Raw genomic sequence first — 24,448 nt, 5'->3', positions numbered from 1 at the left:
GCAGTCAGGGGTGGCCCTTTGCCTCTTGCTGGGAGCACGCTGCCCTTTCCTGGTCTGTGGGCGGGCTGCTCTACCCACCGTTCCTCAGTGGTTCTGTAACTCTCGTTCTCCTTGGTGGAGGTCGGGACGCATGAGTCATCTTCTCCTTTTGGGGACTGTTTCTGGGGATGTGAAACTCGCCCTTTGTCACGAAAGAGAAGATTACACATGCAGAGGATCTTCTGCCTGGGGATGAGGGTAGCCATTTTTCTTAAGCAGCACCCACAACACCCCAGCCACTCAGGTCTTTTGCAAGGGAGCAGGCCTTCTCTACTTGAAGCCCCCAAGAAGACGTGAAAGGAAACATTTTTAAAATGCTGCCTTAGAAAACTCAAGACAGCCAGGGAGGTCTGCTCTTTACGAATTCAGGAAATCCCCAAAGATTCTCAAGGGTTGCAGGGAGAGTTCCCTTTGGACTACAGATTATGCCGTATCTTAATTCTGGCCACAAACAACAGCATTAAAATGGATGCACCCAGGCCGGTGCCAGGGTTCAGTGACTAAAGATCTGTCCCTAAGCCCAGTCGCCTGAATTCAATCCCTGACTTCCACACGTTGTCCTCTGACCTCATACATATGTACATAGACACACATGTCTATACACAGACACACATGTCTATACACACACACACACACACACACATACACACACTTGCACATACACGGTAGATATTTATTTTTAAGGAAGCAAAAGTTCCCTTGGACTCCAGGGATGACTTCCATGTTAGCGGTATCATTCCCAGGGTGCACCAAACATTTTCCCTCTTGGTTTCCCACCAGCGCCTCCTGAGAGTCAGCGCTCATGCCTGTCCCCTTCCTCTGTCTATATCCACCGTGATCTGTTGACCACGGAGCTGCAGAATCCATTTATTTAGGGACTTACGAGCAAGGCACGAATCACGCGACTAGCCTGGAGTCTCCTGGCTCCTCTAAGCTGAACTGGAAGATGTTTGTGTGTATAGCTTATCTTGTGCAGAGAGCCCCTGTGTCCAGCTGGCTGGATCCGGCCCCATCTGGGTCCACACAGGCAGAATGCAGGCCAGAGTTCCCCACTCTTGGCACAAGTTCAAGCCTCCAGAGTCTAACTGAACATTTGAAATACAGAACTCAGTTTTCCATAGAAATAACCTTTGCCTGGTTACATGAAGCGACCAGAAACTTGAGACAAGGCCGTCTACTTGGAGAGCAGGAACGTCACATGTTACGTTACTCTGAAGTTCTCTGGAAGTGAGTCAGTGCATTCAGGAGGCTGTGCTTGAATCAGATTTCTGGTTTCTGCTCCAAAGTGTTTTTGTTTAAAAAAAAAATGGGCCGATGGGAAGGGGAGATGGCTCAGTAGGTAAAATACTTGTCGCACCAGCATAAAGATCTCTAGCATGCGTGTAAAAAGCCAGTGGGCAACAGACACCTATAACCTTGTTCCTGGGGATTGATAGAAGTCGGTTTCGGGGTGGGGCTTGCTAGCTGAAATGGCTGGAGAGCTCCAGGTTCAGTGAGAGACCTTGGCTCAAAAAACAAAAGTGGTGGAAAAATTTGGGTACCAGTCTCTGGTTTCCAGATACACCTGCACACACCTGTATACACACGCACATGCATACGCGCACACACACGTTTGATAAGGTGGACCAATGAGCCCTGCTGACTTCTAGTGTGGCAGCTGTCTCTGCTTGGAAAGCACGATGGTCCTTTGGGTGCTGGGTTGAGTATGGCCGTAGGAAAGAAAGGAACGGGCAAGGCCTTCCTTCACTGTGAACACAAAGGCCACATGCTGCTCTGTCTTTAGGTGACATAGCCCGAGAGTTCCCCAGGCTCTGCTGCTCTATTTGGCTTGTGTAGTCCAGTCAGGGGCCACACAGGGAAGAAGCCCAAAGTGGCTTCCCAAGGCTACCTGACTCATCACCCTGCATATATCTGTGGCCTAAAGCTGCACACACAGCCCCGTACAGTCCGCACCCACACCGTGTGGAAGTAGCAGGGAGACTGGGGTCTGGGTGCTGACATTCAGAGGAAAGGTGGCATTGGGGTTCCCGGTTCCCAGTCCCCTGCACACCAGCTTTTGGAGGAAGGGCAGGTGGGCTGGATACCTGAGGCCAATCTGATGTGGGAGCTAATGTCCCCTGGGAGGGACACGTACTAAGGGGAGGGGGTGCTTGTGAGCTCTCCCGGCACAGATCCGAGGGTGCCTGAGAGGAGAAACGATCAGGTTGGTCTCTCAGTACCCTGGCACCCTCCAAACCCTCCCGGCTCTTCACACTGCACCCTAAGTCTGTCTGCCATGCACATCTGGTGACGCAGTTCTTTGCTTGACAGTTTGCATGTCACTGTAGCAGACCCAGCAGCGCCCTGGGTGAATGTCAAGGCCCCCGTAACATCCTCATCTCACCCTTCTCAACATCCTCCAGAGCAGGCCACCCTAGTATCTCTTGGTTCTTCAACAGGCAATGTGTGACTGGCCCCCAACCCAAACACGCTGTCACCTCCCGCCTCCTCAATAGACAATGTGCCCCCGCCAACACACACACTGTGCCGCCTCCCACAGGTATCCACAGAGTTCCCTGGGGGAAGCTATCTGCCCTTCACTAGACTGCACGCAACTTGGCTCCTGTCCTTTGTCACAGAGATGTCCACTCAGAACAGGGAGGGCTGGCTTCACTGTCACCCCTCAGGAACCCCTGACATGGATAACTGCTCTTCATCAGACCCATGAATCTGCTGTGCTAGCCTAGTGCCTGATACGATACCCAGTTCATATGTGAATAGAGGCTGAGGCAGGAGGATCGCTGAATTCCAGGCCAGGGCCAGCCTGGGCTAATAGTGCTATTGTGTGGGGAGAGAGAGAGAGAGAGAGAGAGAGAGAGAGAGAAATGAATGACTGACTGAGTGAAATGTTCTCCCTAAATGACTTCAGGGGACAAGGTAAGCAAAGAGAAATGGAAAGGATATGTCCATACACAGGTCCCCAAAAATGATTAGTTATTTTATTACTGTTACGCATGCATTTATTAGTGAATATTTATGGAGATCTATTGTAACCCAGAACTTTCACTTTACCAGGTCCTCAGCAGAACAAAGAGATAGAAGGAGGGACAGTAGGAGAGGGTTTACCATCCTTCCTAACTTCCGGACTCAGCAGTCTGCTCCTGCCTTCTCTTCCTTCCTCTTCCCACAATTTCCACCCCAGGAGGAAGAGCCACCACACCTTGTCTTCTGAGTCTCCTCAAAGGTTACCACCTCACTTTTATCATCTTAGCCCAGAAAGGCATTGCCCTGCCAATTACACAGGAAGAAAAACCAAGGCCTGCGCATCTCGGAGTTGTGGCCCCTCCTCAGATTCCCTCACTGTCTTCCCAAGACCCACAGAATCATTCTGCATAGATGTGTACTTCTGAGGAAGTGCGATAAATTAGAAGAACCGTGAGGGAGACTCGGTGGCTTTAGTGTAATCCAGAGCCCAGGAATTTGGCCAGAATGCAAGACAATTGTGGAGTCAGAGGCGGCTGCAAGCCACAGACTGAATCAACTCTCTGGGTTCCCCGTGATCACCAGAGAAAACCCACGTGTGACTATTAACTTGCAATTTATTAAAACGATGAGATAAGAATGACTTCTGGGGAAGAGCAGGACGGCCTGAAGCACCATCCAAAGCATGCACAGGTCACGCAGAAGTAGAACGCCCCGAAGCTTGGGTGGAGCCAGCAGTTCCCACCCAGGAAGAATGCCATGCTGCCTGGTGCCAGCCTGCGGAGCTGTGCCACGGACAAAGGGATTATTCTGCTTCATTGTCAAAATGCAGTATTTATTGTTAAAATACTCTTGGGAATTAAAAGGGGCATGTATGAATCATAAATATTTACATGCTATTAATGTTTGGACAAAAGAGTTGGACAGGCTAAGTTGGGAGAACTTCTTTTCCCATGAACAGCGGTGCTTCGAATTACAGTCCATATTTAATTTCAGCTCTTCCATTGCTAATCTGAAATCTCAGTGCCTGCTGGGCATAACCCTTTCGGGCCCTCAGAGCTCCGGGAGGCTGGGGAGAATGGGTGGATCTGGAAGCTCTCAGCTCAGAAATCCTTACTGATGGCAGCCTCTGAACACTGTCTGCAATCTCCACTGTCTCTTCCAGGGAGCCTGTCTCTGGAGAGACGGACCCAGGTGTGAGACTTTATCAAAGTTTTTAACCTGCATTTTATCTCAAGTAATCAACCCTCTCTGTGCCTCCTCCTCTCCAGGGACAAAAGGGGAATAGGGCCCCGACAGTCATACACCTCTAAGTAAGTTGTTTGCAACTTCCCCGCCCTCAGGGGAGGTTTGACAGTGTCCGTGGATATTTCAGACTGTCACTACTGAGAAGGGGGTGGGGGTGGGGGTGGACAGTCACTGGTGGGATGTCAAACATCCAACAATGCACAGCACAACCACTCCAGGGTGGCTAAGTGTCAGTGGGGGAACAGATGATCTGCTCTCAGTAAGAAGCTGGTAAAATCCACCGCCTGGAGGGAAGACAGCCCCGGAGGAGGCACTCATTGGCAGGGATCTAAGGAGTGGGTGGCTACTGGTCAGCCAGCAATTGGCCCACTGAAGATACCACTGGGAAAAGCTGGAGTTTTGGTTTGGGGGAAAGTCACTGAAGCTCACTCAGGGTTTCTGGATATATTCTTATTGATTGATTGATTGACTGATTGATTGATTTATCTCCCCAACCCCACCCCAAGACAAAGCTGGTCTGGAACTCAATATATAACCAAGGATGATCTTGAACTTTTGATCCTCCTGCCTCCACTTTTTTTATTCAGTGTGGATACCACAAATTTAAAGTTTCATAGATTTTCAAGGAAGGTAAAGAGTGTCGGGGAGAAGGGGCAAGAGAGATCCTTGACAACTGTGGAGAGAGGCGGGCCAGGTCGGGTGGCCCCAGTACTGCAATGACTTAAGTTTTAGAGTTGGTTTCTGTTGGGGAGGGGATTCTGCACATAGAAGGGTGCTTAGCAGATCTCTGGCCTCAATGCTTGGGTACTATGAACCCTAGTTCAGTCTGTCACAATCAAATATATCTGCTGACCTCATCAAATCCCCCCAGGGGTGGCAGCTCATCCCAGCTGTGAAGCACTAAGTAAGAGACTCATCAACATTGATTACCTACATAGGAAAGAGGGTGAAGGGAACCTGCCCCTGGGGTAGCAGTCCAAAGAACCTTTACTGTAGGCTCTGGAGATGCCGTTTAAGAAGACAAACGGCCTTACAAACGATCCTCGTTCAGATAGCTCCTCATTATGAGAGGCAAGAGGACGGGAAAGTGAGAGCTGAATGTGGCCCATACACTGTGGAGCACAGTTCACACAATGCCAAACACAGTCCACACAATGCCAAACACGCTCCACACAATGCTGAACACAGTCCATACAACGCCAAACACGCTCCACACAATGCCGAACACAGTCCACACAATGCCGAACACAATCCACACAATGCTGAACACAGTCCACACAATGCCGAACATAGTTGTATGGACTGGCATTGTATAAATGCCAAACACACTCCATACAATGCTGAACACACTCCATACAATGTCAAACACATGCCATACAATGCCAAACACAGTCCATACAATACTGAATACACTCCATACAGAGATTTCAAATAGAAAGAAAGATGTCTGTGAAGATCCATGGCCAAAACTCTGAGCAAATACTATGGGCTCAGGACTATGCTGTCCACCGTGAGGGGGGCCTTTCTCCCTCCAAAAGGCCCCTCCCTTCTCGCCTTGTCCGCGGAGATCCCATGAGGACGCAGAAGAATACTGTATGGCTCCTTTCTTTGCATGAGGTGACTTGATTAGAGACACACTTCCCTAGGGGACACTGGCTGGCCCTCTCATTCACTGCACCTGGGCCTCCTGGATCAGGTGTTGGGGAGGGAGTACGTCTGGGCCATGTGCTCCTGAGGAAGGTCTTATGTCTCTAAAAGCAGGGAGCACTTCAAGTCAGAAAGTAAGCTCAAATCGCTCACAATGTCTATGAGAAAAGCAGAATTTAAGTGGCATCTAAGAGACTACTTCCTCCCCTGTTAGGAGGTCAGAGGAAACCCACTGGGAGTCCGGAATTATAACGCGAGCCTCTCATAGGAGGCTGCTGGGATTTCTTTACACTCGATGCACCATGCATGCTGGCAGCCTGGCTGGGCCCAGTTCCGTCACAGCAAACGGAGTTTCTAAATGGGACAGGCTGCCCAGCATAGGCTAATAAAGTCTGGGCAATGAGCTGGGATCCCAAAGAGTCGGTGCAGTGTGAAACTAACCATGAACTCCGTTCTCCATAGGCCCTGACTGGGAGAGTCACGGCAGAACCAGCCATGGAGGACAGGCACTGCTGAAACTCACTAAGGCGTGTTTATAAACACAGGCAGCGTGTTTACAAATGTGAGCAGCCTATGGGTCCCTACTCCCTGCCAGGCAGCTGTACACTGGGACATTTCCACAGACAGCATGCTCAGCCATTCTTGCAATTTGCTTGGTTGGGGCTTCATATGAGAAGATACTATCAGCATAAACTCAAGCAATCTTCCAGAACATTCTGATCCAAGAAGTCTCCCGAAGGGAGTATAAACACACGAATACAGACCCCTGGGTAAGGACCAACAACCAAACCTGCAAAGTGCACACCACTGCACAGTTATTACAGCAGAGTAGGTCCCACTGTCTATGGGTCCCACGTTTGTGGATTCAAGCAATCACAGATGACAAACACTTGGGGGGAAACCCATTTGTACTAAATGTGTGGGCTTTATTTTTTCGTTATTATTCCCCAAACAATGCCACAACAACTACTTATGTGTAAGTGATATTCTCTTAGCTACTGTAAGTAATCTAGGCATAATGAAAACTATATTAGAGAGCGTGCACGGTCATTTACAAAGGCAGCACCATTCTGTATGAATGGTTTGAGCAGCTGCAGATGTCTGAACTTAAGGGAGGGGTTCTGGACCAACCTTCCATAGACACCAAGGGTGACTGCACACAGTCATTCTTAAACACCCCTTTCTGTCCTCAACTTGTTTGTATAGTCACCAGAAGGGAGGGACGATTCGGCAGACATTACACCATCTCTGCTTCAAAAAGCAATTTTTCTTAAAAAAAAAAATCCTGAAAGACAGAATATATTCTTCCATAACTAGCTTCTTCCATCCTCCCTGTACCTCAGCAACTAGCACACACACACACACACACACACACACACACACACACACACACACCACATACACACACCACACACATACCACACACACCATACACACACATACCACACACACCCCCACACACCACACATACCACACACACACACACACCACACACACACACACACACTGAACACCACATACATGCACATGCACGCACGTACACACACACACACACCACACCCCCCCACACCCACACACACTGCACACCACATACGTACGCGCGTATACACACACACACACACACACACACACACACACACACACACGGAAGAAAGAAAGCTGATTTATTAGAACGAGCCACGCTGAGTAGCTAGCTGGATCACTGTTTATGTCTATGATGCTGTCACAACAGGAAGCTCTAAAAGTCACTGAACCATTATTTCTCTCTGAGGCACTTTCTGATGGGTAGTCTTCAGTCCTCACCAAAAGATGCTGGCTCACCAAGAAGCCCTGCTGCCCAGGAAGGGCGGAGGACGGCTCCATAGAAGGGCAGTTTCTGCCCCACAACTGAAAAATTCTATTCATGCAAATGACCTCAAACCAAGAGAAGCTGCTGTGTGACACACCGTCCCGGATTCCTGGCACTTGGTTAAAAACCAGCAAGGAAAGCCTGACGGAGTAGAGCAGGTCGCTACTGTGTTCCCACAGGGATAGTGCGTGGAGAGCCGCTCCTTCTTCTTGCTAAGGCTCTGACCAACCCAGGCTTTCAGCCGGACGCAAGAAGCTCGCTTGAGGAAAGTGTCGCTAACTCTTTTACTGTCAAATATAAAATCCTGGTTGGACAGGCAGAGTCTGCCTCAGTTCCGGGTGGAACTTGTGACCTGCCGTGGAAAGGAAGTATTTGGTGGGGCCAGCTGGGGCTTGTTCTCTGAGAGGCCCTGGGTTTGTTTAGTTTTGTCTGTTTTTATTTTTATTTTGGCCTGTTTTAACCCCATTTGTTCACAGCTGAATCAGAAGAAAACGGACCTTACTACACGTATTACTACAAATTCTAATGGAAATCTGAGAGAAACGGACCTTACTACATGCGCTACTACAAATGTTAATGGAAAGCCAGAAAGAAAAAGGGAGAAAATGGACATTTGATTTGAACGCAACTTATATATTCCCTTTTACTTACTTTCTCTAGGAGACCCAACTGCCAGTTTCTATTGCTTACCTAGAATGTTCTCCATGAAACGTCTCTGGGGCTGGCAGTTGGATTTTTCCTTCTTCTAATAAATGAATTGGTGATCAAATAAAGAATGATGTGGATCTATGATAACATTGTGAGTCACTCAGACCAGCTCTCCGGTAAAAGCCACTACATAAAGACGTCCCTCCCTGTTGGGAGGTAGGTACAGTTTATCCTTCCCCAAATGCGTCTCCTCCACCACAGCCTTCCACTGGGCTGAGAGACAGCATCCCCATGTCGTACCCAGAATCCTGTAGAAGGGGAATGAGATTGCCTTAAGAAACCAACATTACACAAATATGAAAGAGCCTAGATTGTGACAGGATAAATATTATGTCTGGGAAGACATCCACAGCAAGAGTGGAGGAAGGAATTTCACTTCAGCAAAGGACTGTTTTCAAAACGGAGCAAGTTCCGAGCTGCTGGGAGGTTAGGGTAAACAGCAGATCCCACCGAGAAGTGAACCCTTTCCTGCCAGAGCAAAGAACACTTGGTCTCACGGTGAGTGCCACTACAGCCGGGGCGGACGGTCACTGGGAAAGAGACCTTACTGTCAAGGACAGAGAGCCTGCAATCCTGCGTAAGTGATTACATTCACCTATATGCCTACGGCTTCACCAAAAGTCTGGATTCGCCTTTTAAATTCTGTACGTTCCTAAACCCTACCAACCAGGTCCTGAGTCTGTGGTTATCATCAACAATACAACAGAAGGGCACAAGAAAGTGTCAGCCTTGTGGCTCCCTTGTATATTTATTTTCTGGGTATCTGCTGAGGATAAAACTTGGTGCTAATCTGGTGTTCCACATTCCCAATGTGCACATTTCAGCATCTCCACATCCCAGAAGATCTACAAACAAACTCTGAAAATTTCAGCATGGCACACAGAAATCCGTGCATGCAGGGACTTTTTCGTTCTTGGGAAAAGCCTTTCAGAGGATTTTCTGAATTATCTATGACATCTCCCAAAGATTAAAAATCACATTCTTAGAAGAAATGTAAATTGGCCATGGTTTTCCTCCTCGCAACACAGTTATTGGTACATTTGGTAGTTGTGTGCTTTGGTTCCCAGTGACATCATTGAAGCTATATTCCCCAGTGGATCAATTCACTGGCAGCTAATAGAATACTCTAGGAGGGAAGAGGCATTTGCTAAAGTTCCTTAAAGGTCTCCACCTCACTCAGTGGGAAGCGTTCTGGTCACGGGAACCTACTGGTGGCAGTTGTAGACAGGGACAAGCACTCAAGTATTTAACAACCTCAGGAAGAAGAGTTCTTGTTGACCCTGAACTTAGAGGTGACTGATAGTCTCAGGCCCTGCAATTAAAACAATTGTTCTGACAACCACTTGTGTGCCTTCCTAATCTCTGAACTTCAGTGGGTCTCCCAGGACTCCCCTTTCTCACCCTCACCCCCAACTGGGAGCAGCTCTCTCTCTTTGTGAAAGTCACTGCAAGTCAACAGGCAGACGGAAACCAAAGAGAGAAACACTCCTGGGTGAGATACTAGATCTCAGCTACGTGGACAGCGAGGGGAAGCAGGGGGGAGTCAGGGGCCAGGGAAGAATCAACAGTGCTCACAGGGGCCTGTGCTCAGCCTTGCCTTAGGAGCCAGACAGGCAGGTTCTCCCAGTCACCGGCAGAACCTGAGGTTAGGAGCTGTGGTGCTGGCCACCAGCCAGCACCAGACAGATCCATTTCTTGGAACAGAGAAACACCCTTCCTTGGGTAGCTCTGGCAGTCTCGGTGAGGGTCACAACCCCCAGCATCTGGCATCTGGAGAAAGAAAGGGGGCACCCTTACATACATCTTCTACCTTTCATTCCACACCCAGCATCCAGGCTCCCTGGAGAACCCATCATTGACAACTCAAAACTGCCCTTCAGACGTGTGCACGGACGGAAAGCCAGACCTCTGGGTCAGTCTGTGAATGCCAAGGGCATATTTTTAGATGCATTTTAGAAAACAGAAAACGAAATAGCCGAGTCTTAATATCCCTTAATAAAACATAATGAAACTTTAAAAGGCAAAGCTCAGCCAGGGGGATTAGGACTAATTGTTAGAATTAGAGAGAGAGAGCTTGGAGGAGAGAGAGAGAGAGAGAGAGAGAGAGAGAGAGAGAGAGAGAGAGAGAACAAGGCGGGGTTGTCTACCAGGCTTTGATGGTGACACCAAAAAAGGAAAATAAAATTAAATTTTGTGACTACAATAGGAAATTATGAGGCAAAACCATGTTCAGTCTCCCAAGAACTCACTTGTCTTACGTTATTGACATAAAAAAATTTAAACCATAAAACTCAAGACCAGTGCTATATACAGTAACGGTAACTGGGTCAAGTGGTCAATTAGTGTTGCTGAGTTTTAATGATTTACTATCAGGCATGGCGAGGAGAGCCTGTTCAAATCAATTATAATCCTCTTTTTTTAAATTTTGCATCTGATTAATTTTTTTTTTCATTCCAGGGTATGAGAAGACAGCCTGGCCGTGGGTGCTGCTGTTTTCTTTTGGGGGGTTTATGCAAACTCAAGTGCACACTGGCACGAATCAGGTAGCAGAATGTAAACAGTCCACACCTTGGGGAAACAGTCCGCCGTTCCTCAGGTAAACACCAGTGCCTATTAGTCACCCACTCAAAACAGAAATGACCAAAGAGAGCTGGGGGCCAGCCCTCGGCACCACAAAAGGAAGCATGCTGCTTTCAAAACCCACTCTTAGCCATCATCAACCTATCCTGACGGGTGTCAGAGAGTCACCGTGCGGCTCCCTAATGGGAACGTCACTGGAATGGGCCAGGAAACCGTCTTCAAAATCCGCATAGCCAAGCAGGACAAAAAGACCCACCTAGATGCCTATGGGTAGAATCACACTTTCTCTGGCAACCACGCCATACCCAGCTAGCCATTTCTAAAAGGGGCACCTTCTAAGACCTGGTGAGGATCACTGCTAGGCAGGTGGGGGCCTGGCTGCGGGGTCATTACTTCTTCTTGGCTTCCCACCCTCTTCGTGATGTTTGCTAAACACAGGCCTCTGAACCATAATGCGAGTTCCATTTGCTCAAAGACAGACTTTCGCTAAAACAAGTGAACCCACTTAACGGCACACGCTCACAGCATCACCGGCTCTCAGTAAGAGGACAGATGCCTCTCTGAATCACCCTATTATTAGCATAGTAGTGTGAACATTAATTTTCCATCACATCATAGGTTTTTTCCCCCAGCTGTGATTTCATTATGAAATGGCCCGGACATCTAGGTGAGCAAACACAACAGCCCAGATGCGCATACACTTACCCTCTCCCGTCTTCCACTAAGAACAGATTTTCTAGGTTTTCTGACCGCCTTTGTCGACAGGAGTGATGATGACTCCTTTGTCTGCACTTTTCTACATTCCCCAGTCTGGTTGTTTTGTTTTGTTTGCTTGGTACTGGGGACCGAACAGAGGGCCTTGCATACGCGAGACAAGGGCTCTCCACTGAGCTGCAGACATCACTGAGCCCTTCATACTTCTTTTCCAATGCAGGAACTATTACTGTTACTGAGTCATGTATCCTGTCTTTTCAGCTAGAAATGCCTTTGATGGCCAGGCTTATTGAGCGCCACATTACAAAGGAGAAACTTAAACCAGGTCCATTGCTCTTAGACTTTCACTACTTGTTGATGTTTGTAAAATATGACTTAGGTCCCAGAAACAAAGAGAAAATATAATACTTGAGAGATAACCGAAAAGTAGAGAAGTCTACAGACAAGCTCCCTCCTTCCGCTCCAGTGCTTTGACAGTTGGTTAAGGGTGAAGGTCAATAAAACTGCAAGTCCACCTCAGTTAAGGCAATGGCTTCTTTGAATAATCTGGTCTCTAACAAAATTAACATCTGAAAGTTAACTGAGCCCCTTTCCTCCCACTGAACGGTAACAGGCTACAAAAAGAATAAACATATCATAAAGGCCATGTTGTTCTCGGTTGAACTAATATGATTCCGTGTTCCTAGAAATGTAAACTTGCTTGAAACTATGTCATCTAGGGTAAGGATTCCCCCAAACCACTGATGTGACCAGCTGAAACCCTGTCGCTTGTGGTAGAAGCCACAAGTATCATACCCTGAAGGCTCCCAATGCTCACGTTGCCCGGCAGTGAACTCTCATTACACAGTCTTAGTTCTCATTATAGAATGTGAGGTTCACTTTTCTCGTTATAGAAAAATAGAAGTGTTTTCGTAATTCATGCCGGGCACTGGTGGAGCATGCCTTTAATCCCAGCACTCAGGAGGCAGAGGCAGGTGGAACTCTGTGAATTCAAGGCCAACCTGGTCTACAGGGCTGCATAGAAAAAGCCTGTCTTGAAAAACTAAAAAAAAAAAAACAAAACAAAAAAGTAATTCATTCATGTATTGTGTATTCCAAGTCAGTCTTAAGGCAATTTAGTTATAAACATGATAATGTAAAATTAGATTCTTGCAGAAGTATTAAATTTCAAATAAATATATTAAAGTTTGATGCAGCATCAATACTAAGAAACTGCTACCAGTTAAGCCTGGGTTCGCTCCCAGGTAAATATGTTTCGAGTTCATTTGTGACAGATACGTACCTCTACCACTCCGACCGACAAACCGGAGGTCATTGAATCTTGCCACTTGGTTCTTCATGGCTGCCGTAGCGTTTCTCAGCTCCGCCGAGTAGTTTTCATCGTTGCCTGCCATGACGGTGACCAGAGTGCCATCCGGAACGTCCCCTAGCGCTACCACCTAAGTCAAGGGAGAAACGCAGACATCAGTGCTGCCACAGGTACACGTCTATGCCATTGGCGTTACAGTTGGTCTCAAATTAAACCTACGCTTAATGACTCTTTCTGGTTTTCGGAAGAGTCGCTGTAATTTGCACGATAACAGAAAAGCTGTCTGTTAATTCCACAACGTGTAGACGGAGATGAGAAAGGCGGGGATGAATTGAAACAGTAAAGCCATTGAGGTCACACAACACAGCGGGGGGGGGGGGGGGGGGGGGGGGGGGGAGGAAGACAAAAGAGGACAGGGACTCTGAGAAGATGCTGCTTCTTGTCAATGTAGTCATCTCTAACGACCTCATGTTTGAAAGACAGATTGTAGTTTATTATCTAATCCTCCTTTTAAAAAAGATTTATTATTTTGAATTAATTGTATGTGTGTATATGTGTAGTGCCACTGGAGGGCAGAGGCGTCAGCACACCCTGGAAGTGGAATCGTAGGCGGATGTGAGTCACCTGATCTAGGCGCTGGGGTGAGCCGATCCCCTGCAACAGACCTACCGACCTGTCTCTCCAACCCCATCATTTACCCGCTCGGACCTTCACTGGTGTGTCTAACAGGGCCTAGACTTAGCAATTTACATTTAGTTCTGTTAAACTTAAAGTTGACTTTTGCTACTGATTTTATTCTATTTTTGCCAAGACAGGGTCTCATGTAGCCCAGGGTGACCTCAAGCTCTTTGTCTAAGGGATGGCCTTGAACCCTGATCTGCCCTGCGAGGGTCTGGGTTACAGGATGTGTCCCTACACGGGCAGCTTCCAGGGACTCCAGAGGGACTTAACCTGACCACTTGTGGCTGATCTCTGGCACCTCTTCTGCTTCTATTGGATTCTCACTAGCAGTGGTCTAGGAGACAATCCAGAAATGTGCCATTTATTTATTATTGATTACAAAGGGGACAACTTCAGAACAAAGGGGGTTCCAATTTAGTTAGTCTCCTCAAACCAAATGTGAAACCAGGCTGCATTTTCACACCTGTGAGCCCCAAACATGTACTGTGTTCCGAGGGATCCTGTTACTGTCGCTGAGTAGGAAAGGGCTGTTATATTTTGAAGACAATTGGTAGTTAAACATATTTCATAACCATAAAACCAATAAAGGCACCAATTTTAAACGAAAATACTCTGAAATACATGTCTTGAAAATACTTCACGAAATATTATCCATCGTGTGGCTGCTATTTGATTCATTTTATTTTGTTTTAGAGCGAGGGTCTCACTAGATGGCCTAGAGCGGACTTGAACTCACAATCCTCTTGTCTTCCTTGTGAGGCCAGGGTTACAGGTGTACACCACCAAGTCTGGCATCCTTTGGCTTCAGCAGCGATTACAAGCTCACATTTGTGTGTTCCAATTTCAAAGTGGTCCATAAAATTCAAATCAAAATGCCTCAAGTTCAGTTTTTTCCCCCTAATCATTTCCGATCTACACTGTCAGTCCGTAGCGAAAGTGTTGTTATTTATCCTGGTCACATGGACATCCTTAGGCAGGTGCCCTCGAGCTGGCAGCAGCGAGCACTTCTCAATATGCTGTTGCTTTCCTTTTCAGTTATTTTTTGCATACTAGTTGCTGCATAATTTATTAGAGGAATATTTCTGTCTGTATGTATGTAAATAAGGATGCCACAGATTCACTAATCTGGTATCGATGTCCAGTCCCTTTGCTTGCCGTTCTCTCTGTGTGCTTAGTCATGCCCCCTTAGCTGTCCGCGGTCCTGCAGATGACTATCCGGGTGATTTTTACTCATTATGGCTGCTCTATCCTCCTGGGCTCTAAAGAACATGCCAGGAAATGACCCCAGCTGTCCGGAGAAGTGGACGGACAGAACCTAGGACATCACCAGGACACTCTGCTCCGGGTATTGGGTAAGTATCTTGTTAGCTCTTTAATTTTATCTGTCTTAACCAGCTTGCTTTGTGAGACAAGGATGGAACCTCTTGCCTCTGTTTTTAACCCTTACATTCCAATTGTTGGACATGCTTTCTTCAAGCAGACTTTAAAACACCTATCCTCTAAGTCGTCTGTAATTAGATCTTTATATCCCACCGCAAGTGTTTGATGACCTTTAATTAAGATTGGTAATATGACAACTCTTTTGTTTCACAGACCATCATTGCAATAAATCTCCCTGATCAGTTAATTGATCGTTATTAGCCTTTCTTTCTGCTCCTACAAAACTCTGCTCCTCTCAGTTCTGCTGTTTTTATTCTCTTTATCTTCCCCCATTTCTTTTTCTTTTCTTTTTTTATTATTTTCACTTCTCCCTGCACCATTAGCTCACAGTGTTGAAATGTTCTCACAAAGACACTTCACTTCCTCAGCCTCATCTGACTGTGGAGATGTAGGCTTTTTTAGTTCAACTCTATTCCCGCTGGGCATCGGGGTACTGGGTTGACAATTGGGCTTTCAAACGGAATGCCTTACTGTTGGGGCCCATATTTCTTAAGAAATTAAAATAAATATCCTGTTCCATAAGTGCCCAAAGGCATGCTGAGTCATGGCCCTCCTCCTGTTGTGTCTCAGCGTGCCTCAGTTTACCACATTAGTGGGGGGTCAACCCAGGAGGCCCTCACGGAGAGATGCAGACAGCACGGAAGGGCCATGGTGCCTGACTAAGAAAAGGTTGCTGATGTTGGAATTCAAAAGTCTAAAAATCAGGAGTTTAAATTTCATCACTCCCATTTTCAAAGGATGTGGGAAGGGGGCATCCAGGAACTCAGTTATTACTACTTTGTCTTTTTGATTTATCCCCCAAGAGTTTTGGTGGGGAGGGAAGGAGACAAATTAAATCCAGGAACATTTAACACTCTATTTCATCCAGTGACATGCAGACTTAGACTAGGCTAACTTCTTTTTTTCTTTTTAGATTTAAAACTAAGATGTCTTCCAATTTGATACAGATTCTGTCCATGAGAGGTGATATAAAAAGAATGGGAAAAAAAATCTAACTCCAAACAGAAATAAAAAGCAGCGTCTGCAATAAAAAGTTATAAACAATAGGTAGGGAAGACAAACATTTACAGTTAGCACAGACCAAACAGACAAGAAGGGACTTGCTGGCCAAAGATAGCTCATACTTTGTTGAACTTCTCTGTTCTCCAAGTATCAGGAAGTTGGGCAAAATATCAGCTCTCTTCTATGCTATAAGGACCTCCCAGCCCTTTTCTTGGCTAGCCTGTTCATAATCGGAAACTGGCATTTTCCAACAACTTTATAGGTTGAAATTGCAGCTACAATTCATTTACTACAAATTTCTTAATCTTCCAGAGTTTCAGAGTGGGCTGCCGAGCAGAACACAGAGTTCACCTGAGATGGCATTTAACGCGTAGCTAGAGACCGTGAATCTTCCTGCCAGAAAATTATTTGTTCCTTTTTTTCCCCCCAAAATAAAAAACATATTTCATCCTGCGGCAGCCAGGGATTTGGAACTCCCTTTTGAAGGCATGCTTATCCCCTGTGTGCCAGGGCCTAAACACACCACTCTGCTACAGTGTTGCAAAAGCGGCTGCAAGTCACCTAAACAACTTTGTTGCTGCTTCTGCCAATACAGCATAGCATGTAGCAGACTTCACAATTTCTCATCTGTGAAGGGTTTCTCCTGTAGGAGCAGAGAGGGGCGGAGGATAGGTGGGAAAACCAGTTAGGACAATTTAAATCTATTTTCAAGAGAATTCATGAATTTAAATCTCTTGATAATTCTGAAGATTAAAGCGGAGGATTTAACAAAATTCCAGAAGCGTCTCGAAGATGTTATTCTCTGGGGATGGACTCCATCACAGCTTCATGTAATCTGGTTTTTATCATGGGGAATAAGATAATTCCTACAGGATTAACCACTAAAGAGACTCCTGAGATGTAATTTAAATCCCAAACGTAGAGAAACATTTTGGGTGAGAGCTGTTTCAGGGCATTTGGTAGAGGCTGGCACACACAGGGGCCAGGGAGAAAATGAAGCTAGGATGCTGCTCTATTTTGAAGTCCAGCTTCCCCTTAAATCCAACCTGTACATCTCCTCTGCCTCTGAAGCCCCTATCTACCGGAGCTCCAGAGGGGCCTTCTCTGTGGGACCAGTGCTGACAGACATTAACCGAGTGGTCTGATTTTTCTGCTGCCCTGGCCTTCCCCACAAGCGCTCCCAAGAGACCCACTTGAACCTTACACATGAGCTATGCTGGATCCCACCTTGACCTTTGTCATGGCTACCGGCTGTCACTCAGGAAAACAAACCGAGATTCTTTTAGAAGTGGGTTTTCCAAAATCATTTATAAAACGGAGCCTCTATGGCTGTGATTATTTTTGCTAAAAGGAATTTTCCGCGGTTTCTAAAAGCAGTATGTATGGTCTTTCATTCTTTTGAAAGAAAATAAACACTTCCATGTGGTAGCAAGCTCAGAAGTTTTCATTGCTTCAACTCTGAAGACAATTTTTAAAAAATCAATCATTTAGTGTCTTGATAAACTGGGGTCCCTCACAGTAAAAGAAAAAAAAAGCACCTCGAGAAAAACTCTGAGTCCACCCCTAAGGAAGTCCTTTAATTCTGCTCTGCAGGAAAACCTACCTTAAATGGTCCCTTTGTTGACTACAAAAAGCTTGATTTCTCTCTGCTGACAGTGACCTCGGGGCTGAGCCCACTCAAGTTCCCTCTCACGGTGAGCAGAAGACACCATCATCTACCAATGTTTTTCTGAAAGAATTGGGATGGCTTTCCAAATAACTGAAAGGAAGGAAAGCCAAGCGCCCGTCTGCCATCTAACCCTCAGTTCTACTCCCACCCTTTAAAAAACTGCTTTCAAAAACCAGTGAAAGAGGCAATTCTATAGACAGAGGAGATTGTGAAATCTGCTTCTGTGATTTTGAAAATATGGATGGTAATTTTAGCACTAAAAAAAGAATTTGGACAGCACTTTAAAAAAAAGTTAGTATTATTCCTTGAAAATAAATCAAGGTCCAGCTGAGGCCTGGAACTTAATTAATTTCCCTTAATTAATTTCCCTCCTAAAGGGGTCAGTTCTTCATCTACCCTCCCCCCACCACACACACACACAAATCCAGCTTGGCTATTCCTCCTTTATCAGCCTTTTAAAAGAACAGGACCCGACACAGCGGGTGTGATTTTCAGCTCTACCCTTTAAAATCTACCACCGAAGAAGACCAAAGAAGAGAATTTAAATTCCTCAAGCGCCCTGCCAGAGTAGCAGGATAGTTGTTTTAAAAACGCCCGGGGTTGTTTATACGTAGCTTCTGAAGGCCAAGGTTTAGAAGCAACTCAAAGCTAGGGCAAGATCAGAGTGAAAATTGACCCGAATCGAAGTGAGCTGCCCATCTGAAGCTGCCAGGTCTACACTGCCCCCTCCTCTAACAGAAAAGCCGCCGAACTGGACCTTTCCAGGTGATGGGAAGACACCCCAGCACCTTTCTTGCCCCGGGCTTAATTTTCTGGAGGGTTCCAGAGAAAGCAACAGGATTTGCTACTGGAGGCTTCTGGCAGGAGCAGGTTACAGGCTCGAAAAACACCTTGGAACTTTGGCAAACTTAACTACGCCTGCAGTGGACTTTGGACATTCTGATTCCTATAGGGCAGTTAAAAAAAAAAGGCGCGCTGGGGAGGGGGGGTTCCCCTGGCGCTTTCCCTTGTTGGTTTATTTTTACTGACCGGAAGGTATTAAAGTTTCTCTCTCTCTCTCTCTCTCTCTCTCTCTCTCTCTCTCTCTCTCTCTCTCTCTCTCTCTCTCTCCCCCCCCCCCCCCCCCTCGCATTCATTTGAGAAGTTGAGAGACAAAACTGTCTGGGTGTTCATCCGGAGGTCCGGGAAGCCTACGAATGAAGACGAATTTGTCACCTCCAAGGTTTTAACTTTTCTTAGTTTATAGCAAAAGTAGATGGTAGATGTTCTGGGATATCTTGACTTTAAAAAACAAACACCACCACCAACAGCAAAACCCTCTTGGATGTCTCTGAGGCTTGCTAAGGTGGGTCCCTCCCAAGGGTCGCCAAGGCAACGCAGCATCCCCACATCCCAAACTCAGTGAGAAGGACCAGAGGCTTCCACAGGCAGCACAGGTCTCTAGTTACAGCTCGGCCTCTGCCCTCTAGGCTCACTCCGAACCTTGGCCGGCCTTCTCCCAAGCCTCCCACCACCCTCTCCAGGCCGGAGTACCTTGAAAGCGATGGGTAGGGTCTTGTTGCAGCGCCAGTGAGTGGGTAGCACGGAACAGAGGAAGTTGGGGCTGTCGGTGCGCACCAGCTCTCCCGGGTGGTCAGCTAGTACCTCTACCATGCTGCGGTCGCCGCTTCTCAGTTTGCTGGCCAGGGCGGCGCCGCTGTCCGGGGCGCCCAGCGGCAGCGCCTCGCTCATCTTGCCGGGGCTCAGCGCGGTGGAAGGCGGCGTGAAGCGGCGGCTCGTGCTGGCATCTACGGGGATACGCATCACAACAAGCCGATTGAGTAAGGACCCTGAAAACAGCTCCTACTAGACGGCAACACGGGCTCGGGTCTTCTTCAAGCAGCTCCCGGGATACCAACATACAAGTTCAGGAACCTTTATTACTGCCGGAGGGTGGTGGGGGAGGAGGGAGGCTAAATTACCAACAGTCCTGTACTGAGTTCTAGTTAGTCGGATCGGCCTCACCCAAGCAGGGCTAACAACTGGCCGATTAGTGCATTAAAGAGTGGGCAACCAGAATCCAAAGACGGATGCCCAAAGGAGCCTCGCTTTCAGAGTTGAAGTTCAGTCTTTGGCTATTACAAACGGTCCCGGAGACAAAATTCCCGAACACGTCCTAAAATATTTATGCGCAGAACAACAACAATAACAACAAAATGACCAGCAAAAACTAGATTTGGAAGTCCCAGCAGGTAATTGCCTGTCAGTTTGCTTTTCTTTCTCGCAGGTCAGTTTTGTTTAAAGTCCCAAAGAAATACGAAACTTAGGAGTGTCTTCCAAACAGGGAGCCCCTCTTATCGTAAAAACTCAATTCGGTTCTCAAAAGCAGGAGCTGCAACATTAAAAGATTGTGCTAGTAATGTATGTGCTCGTATATATAAATATATACATATGATCTACTTCATAAAATATTTACAATACAATCTGTAGAGAATTTAAACACAACAGAAATCCATTAATGTTCGCTGAAGTCTTTTTTTTTTTTTCTTTAAAGTAGCCTTGAAAATCAGCTTCAGTAGTTGATAGGCTGGCGTAGAATCACTTGTCGTTATTCTCTCAATAAATTCCGGACAAATGGTCAGTGCAGAGAGTTTAGTTTTACAACAACCTCTATCTAATCGGGAGGGGGAAAAAAGCAAACTAGACGACGCTCAAGCTAGCGCTTCCCACATCTGAGGACTCGGGTTTGGGAACGTTGGTTAAGTTTGTGGCTGATCCTGTGGTTTGGTGGGAGTTGAGCCGAAGTTGGTTGGGTCCCACCGGCAGACGCGCACTCTTCGGAAGCCAGCCACTGTCTACATTGGTTGAGTGAGTCAGCTCAGACTCTGGCAGTAGCAAGATGATCTTCCTCCAACTTCGCCCGGCGCTGGCTGGCTGGTTTTTCTGCTGGGGCGCACAAATACCCACGAGCGAGTGAGCACCGTGTAACCGCAGCAGGTGGAGCGGGCCGGGGAGGAAGCGCCGCAGACCAGGAGGCTCGAGTTACAGGCGCTCGCGCTCACTCCCACGCACCCTGCCACGCACACGCAACTTCACGGCTCTCCTGGAACTCCGAACACTTTCTCCCGCGGTTGTCAAAAGAAACAATCGGAAAAAAGTTCACAGCCTGGAGAGAAGTTAAAACATCCGACCCCAGAAGCCAGTTCATTCAAAAGTGAGAAAGGAAAAATAAAATTAAAAGAAAAAAAAAAGAAAAGAAAAAAGGAAAGGAAAAGGTCCAACGCAGAGCAGATCGAGGAGGAGCCGCAAAGGGGGACTTCCTTGCGTCCCCGGGAGCTCAGGATGGAAGTGGCAGCCGCAGGGCCGGGCAGCGTGGTGCCCTGGCTGGGTCCGGCCGCGGGGCGCCCGTCCTGCCCGCCCGCGCCCGCTGGCTCTATGAATGAGAGTGCCTGGAAATGAACGTGCTTTTACAGTAAGGCCGGCCGGAGGAATTCCATTCCCTCAGCTCGTTTGCATAGGGGCGAGCGGCGCCCAATCACAGGCCTTTCCGGTATCAGGCTGGGCGCGGCCCGCCGCCGCGCTCCTGGAATTGGCCCGCGCGCCCCCGCGCGCTACTGTAAGCAGCCCTGGCCCGGACTTGGTGGCAGCCCCTACCGCCCCTTGCTCCGGCACCCACGCCGACCCACGCACGCACACATGCACACGCTGCCACGCTTGTCCGAAGCCCGGCCCGGGTGCAGACCCCACTCCCGGCAGCCACGCACGGGGCAGCCACGCTCTGGGTGGGTTTGCAGGGCGCAGTGGCGCAACCGGCGGCCGAGGTCCCGGAGACCCTGAAACAGGAATCAAAACGCGGGTCGGACGTGGGAACCATAAGCCGTGCCCGGAGAAGCCCGAGGCCTGAAGGCCAGCGGGAAGGAGACGCCCTGCGAGCCCTGGACTCCTAGTTGCCATCGCGAGGCTCTGGGAACCGGGGCGGGCGTCCCAGAACGGTCCCCAGCCAGTCGTTCACTGCAGTCCTTGGGCCAAGCCTCCCAGTCCCGGCAGGACAGGGTGGGATTCGGCCGCAAGAGGGCCGGAGAGTTGGTGGCCGGGTGGGAGAGGCTCTGAGCGCCTCCCCAGGCTTGGCGAGCAGCTCAGGAGAAGTGGCACCAAGTTATTTAAATAGTATCGGTCGCTGCTTCACCGCAGGAGTTTTGGGTTTTAAGCTTCCTCTCCTTGGTTGAGCTGCTGCTTTATTTAGTGTCTTTTCTCTGAGGCTGGGCTGCGGCTTGATTACGCGGCGCGCCGAGTTCTGAGTGTGCGCAGCGGCTAAAGAGGAGTTAGTTTTCTAACCAAGGCCTCAAAGAACCCTAGATTGCAAAGAAAGTTGAAAGCATCGGGGCGCGGGTGGGGGGGGGGAACACGATCGCCGGAGCCCTCATCCACTCTCGAGCTCCCGGGGAAGGTCGGAGCTTTCCTCCAGACGCTGAGCCCACTGCTCTTGCGCTCCTGCGCACTGTGAGGGCACATTCCCCCTCCCCCCCCCCCGCCCATGTCCGTCCCCGTGGCGCCGAGGGCATTTTCGCGGAGCTTTAAGGGTCTTGGTCCTGCTGGTGAGCGGCCCACTGCTGTCCGGTGTAGCTGGCCTGTGCCTTCCGTGGGTCTCTTAGTTCTCCTGGGCCTGGCTTCCTCCGGGACTTCTCACCACCCAGTCCATGGAACCCGTTACTCTCCCCATCTGACCGAACCCTTCACTTCCATTCTGTGCTCTGGCTGGTTCCTGCGTGTGTCCTTCTCACGCATACACGCGGCCTGGGCTCAGCGGAGGAGGAAGAGGCCGTGGCACGGAGGCCTGGTCAGGGCTTTAGGGCCGCTTCTCTTGCCCCAGGCGGGTGAAAGCTGGTAGCGTGGAACACTGGGCAGGCCTTTCGGGGACACGCGGGGCTCAGAGCGGACGCCAGGGGGCAGCAGCAGCCCTTGTTCCGCGGCCTGAGAAGCTGAACTGGGCACTGGGCACGCCCTGGCGGGAGGGCGGCGCGGGGATCTGTCCCACCTTGGAGGCCCTGGTGTGTGTGTGTGTGTGGGGGGTGATGGGGGGAGGGAAACAAACGTTAACAAGTGGCCAGCAGAACACACCAGAGCGCCTCCATTGCTCAGAGGTGGTAGCCGGGTCAGCCTGCGTGGGAATCTTCCCCAGGGTCTCTTCCCTTTGAAACTTCTTTGCCTGAGTTCTGCCTGACGCTGGTTCAGACCGTGAGCTCTCCAGGTGTGCAGCGAGCACCGGCAAAAGCGCAAGTGGCCTCGTATTCCCTAGCCTTCTGCACTTCCCCAAGGGATCCTCTCCTCTTCAGCACTAGGATCGTGCCGGGACGGGCAAGCTCAGTATTTCCCGTGGGTTTTCGGGGGGGGGGGGTCCCAAACTTTGGGAAGACAAACATTCCCTGTGCTTTTAAAATTATTTTCAAAGAAGTTCCACTGCAGGAGTCGATTCCCTAAATGCTCCCTAACACCCCACCTTGCCTGCGTGATGCTTGCTGTTGCAGTCTGTCACCGCCCAGCAGCCCAGGCTCTGGCTGGGGCCACTGCTTCCTAGGGTCCAGAGCTCTACTGGGAAGTGCCGGCTCTACTGGAGAGTTTGTGGCCAGTGGAAGCTAGACTCCCTCCAAATGCGTTTTCTAAGAAGCTACTTCAGATCTAGTGCTCCTGGGGCCACAGGCAGGCGCATCCCCAGGGACAGACAGAGACAGGGATTGTGGCCGGGACAACAACCTTGACTCCAGGGAAAGAGGGGTAATCTGCCCTTCGAAAGGGTTAAAGGAGACGCGGCCGAGTCAGGCCTCCTGCTTCAAACCCCCAAACCCTGCCTGGGGTTTCGGGTTGTCTCTCTGGCAGAAGTCAAGGCTGTGTATTTAAAGTAACACAGAACACGTGCACCTAGTTTAGGTTTCAAGGTCAGGACAGCTGAGTTAACTAAGTTCGAACCCGACGACCCTGATACAGCAATGAAAGCTTCCAAACCCGGCCTCGGGCATCCCTGGACCGGTGCAGGCTGTCACTGCGCCTCTGGGCGCGCACGTGAAAACCAGAAATAAACCAAACCAGAACCCTCTCCTTACGGAGGAACAGCGATCTGCCAGCGCGCAGCTGGGACACAACCTCCGGGCGGGCGCCTAGAGTACTTCGGTCCCGGGAGAAGTTCTGCCGACCTGAAGAGAGGAGGGAAAGGAGGAATTCCTTCCCACTCAGAGCGCCTGTTGCAGCGACCATGAGCACTTCCCCGGCTTGCCTCACCAAGAGCTAAAGGACGGGTTTACAACTTTCACTTCCAGGCTTCCCCCTAGAGCAACACTAAAATTTACATGCTAAAAAAAGGCAAGGGGCAGATTTGTTTAAACTGCTACTGTGCCACAGTCTAACCGGTTTGTTGCACGGGGGACTTTAAAGGTGTCCACAACAGGAGTGCAAGTTCTACAGCGAATCTCACAAGTAATATTTGGTTTAGTGGGAAGCAACCATTTCAATGGAGAACAGAGCAGTTCTTTGACTTATTTTTTTCTATATCTTTGCGTGATTTGCTAACTGTAAGTGGTTGCAGAAAATCTAAGATTTTGCGTGTTTGTTCTATAAAATCATCTCCAAA

The 24,448-nt window shown here is 48.7% G+C and overlaps 1 protein-coding gene across 3 annotated transcripts in view; it reads right to left on the bottom strand.

Moving 5' to 3' along the window:
* The window catches only part of Runx1 (RUNX family transcription factor 1), a 223,951-nt gene that overhangs the window by 68,466 nt on the left and 131,037 nt on the right, over positions 1–24,448 (bottom strand). For 2 of the 3 annotated variants that reach the window (XM_048422959.3, XM_048422961.3), the window contains exons 3-4: positions 19,381–19,634; positions 13,029–13,185 (exon numbers count right to left, since the gene is read on the bottom strand). In XM_048422959.3, coding sequence (XP_048278916.1) covers positions 13,029–13,185; positions 19,381–19,634 — 411 coding nt within the window. Of the gene's footprint in view, positions 1–13,028; positions 13,186–19,380; positions 21,263–24,448 lie in introns of those variants that run through there. The other variant, XM_087899101.1, reaches the window with a different exon arrangement.

Source organism: Myodes glareolus, chromosome 2, assembly GCF_982192425.1.
Source record: "Myodes glareolus chromosome 2, mMyoGla1.1, whole genome shotgun sequence".
Taxonomy (NCBI): domain Eukaryota; kingdom Metazoa; phylum Chordata; class Mammalia; order Rodentia; family Cricetidae; genus Myodes; species Myodes glareolus.
The sequence above is the reverse complement of the archived record's forward strand: the minus strand, read 5'-3'. Positions and strand labels throughout refer to the sequence as shown.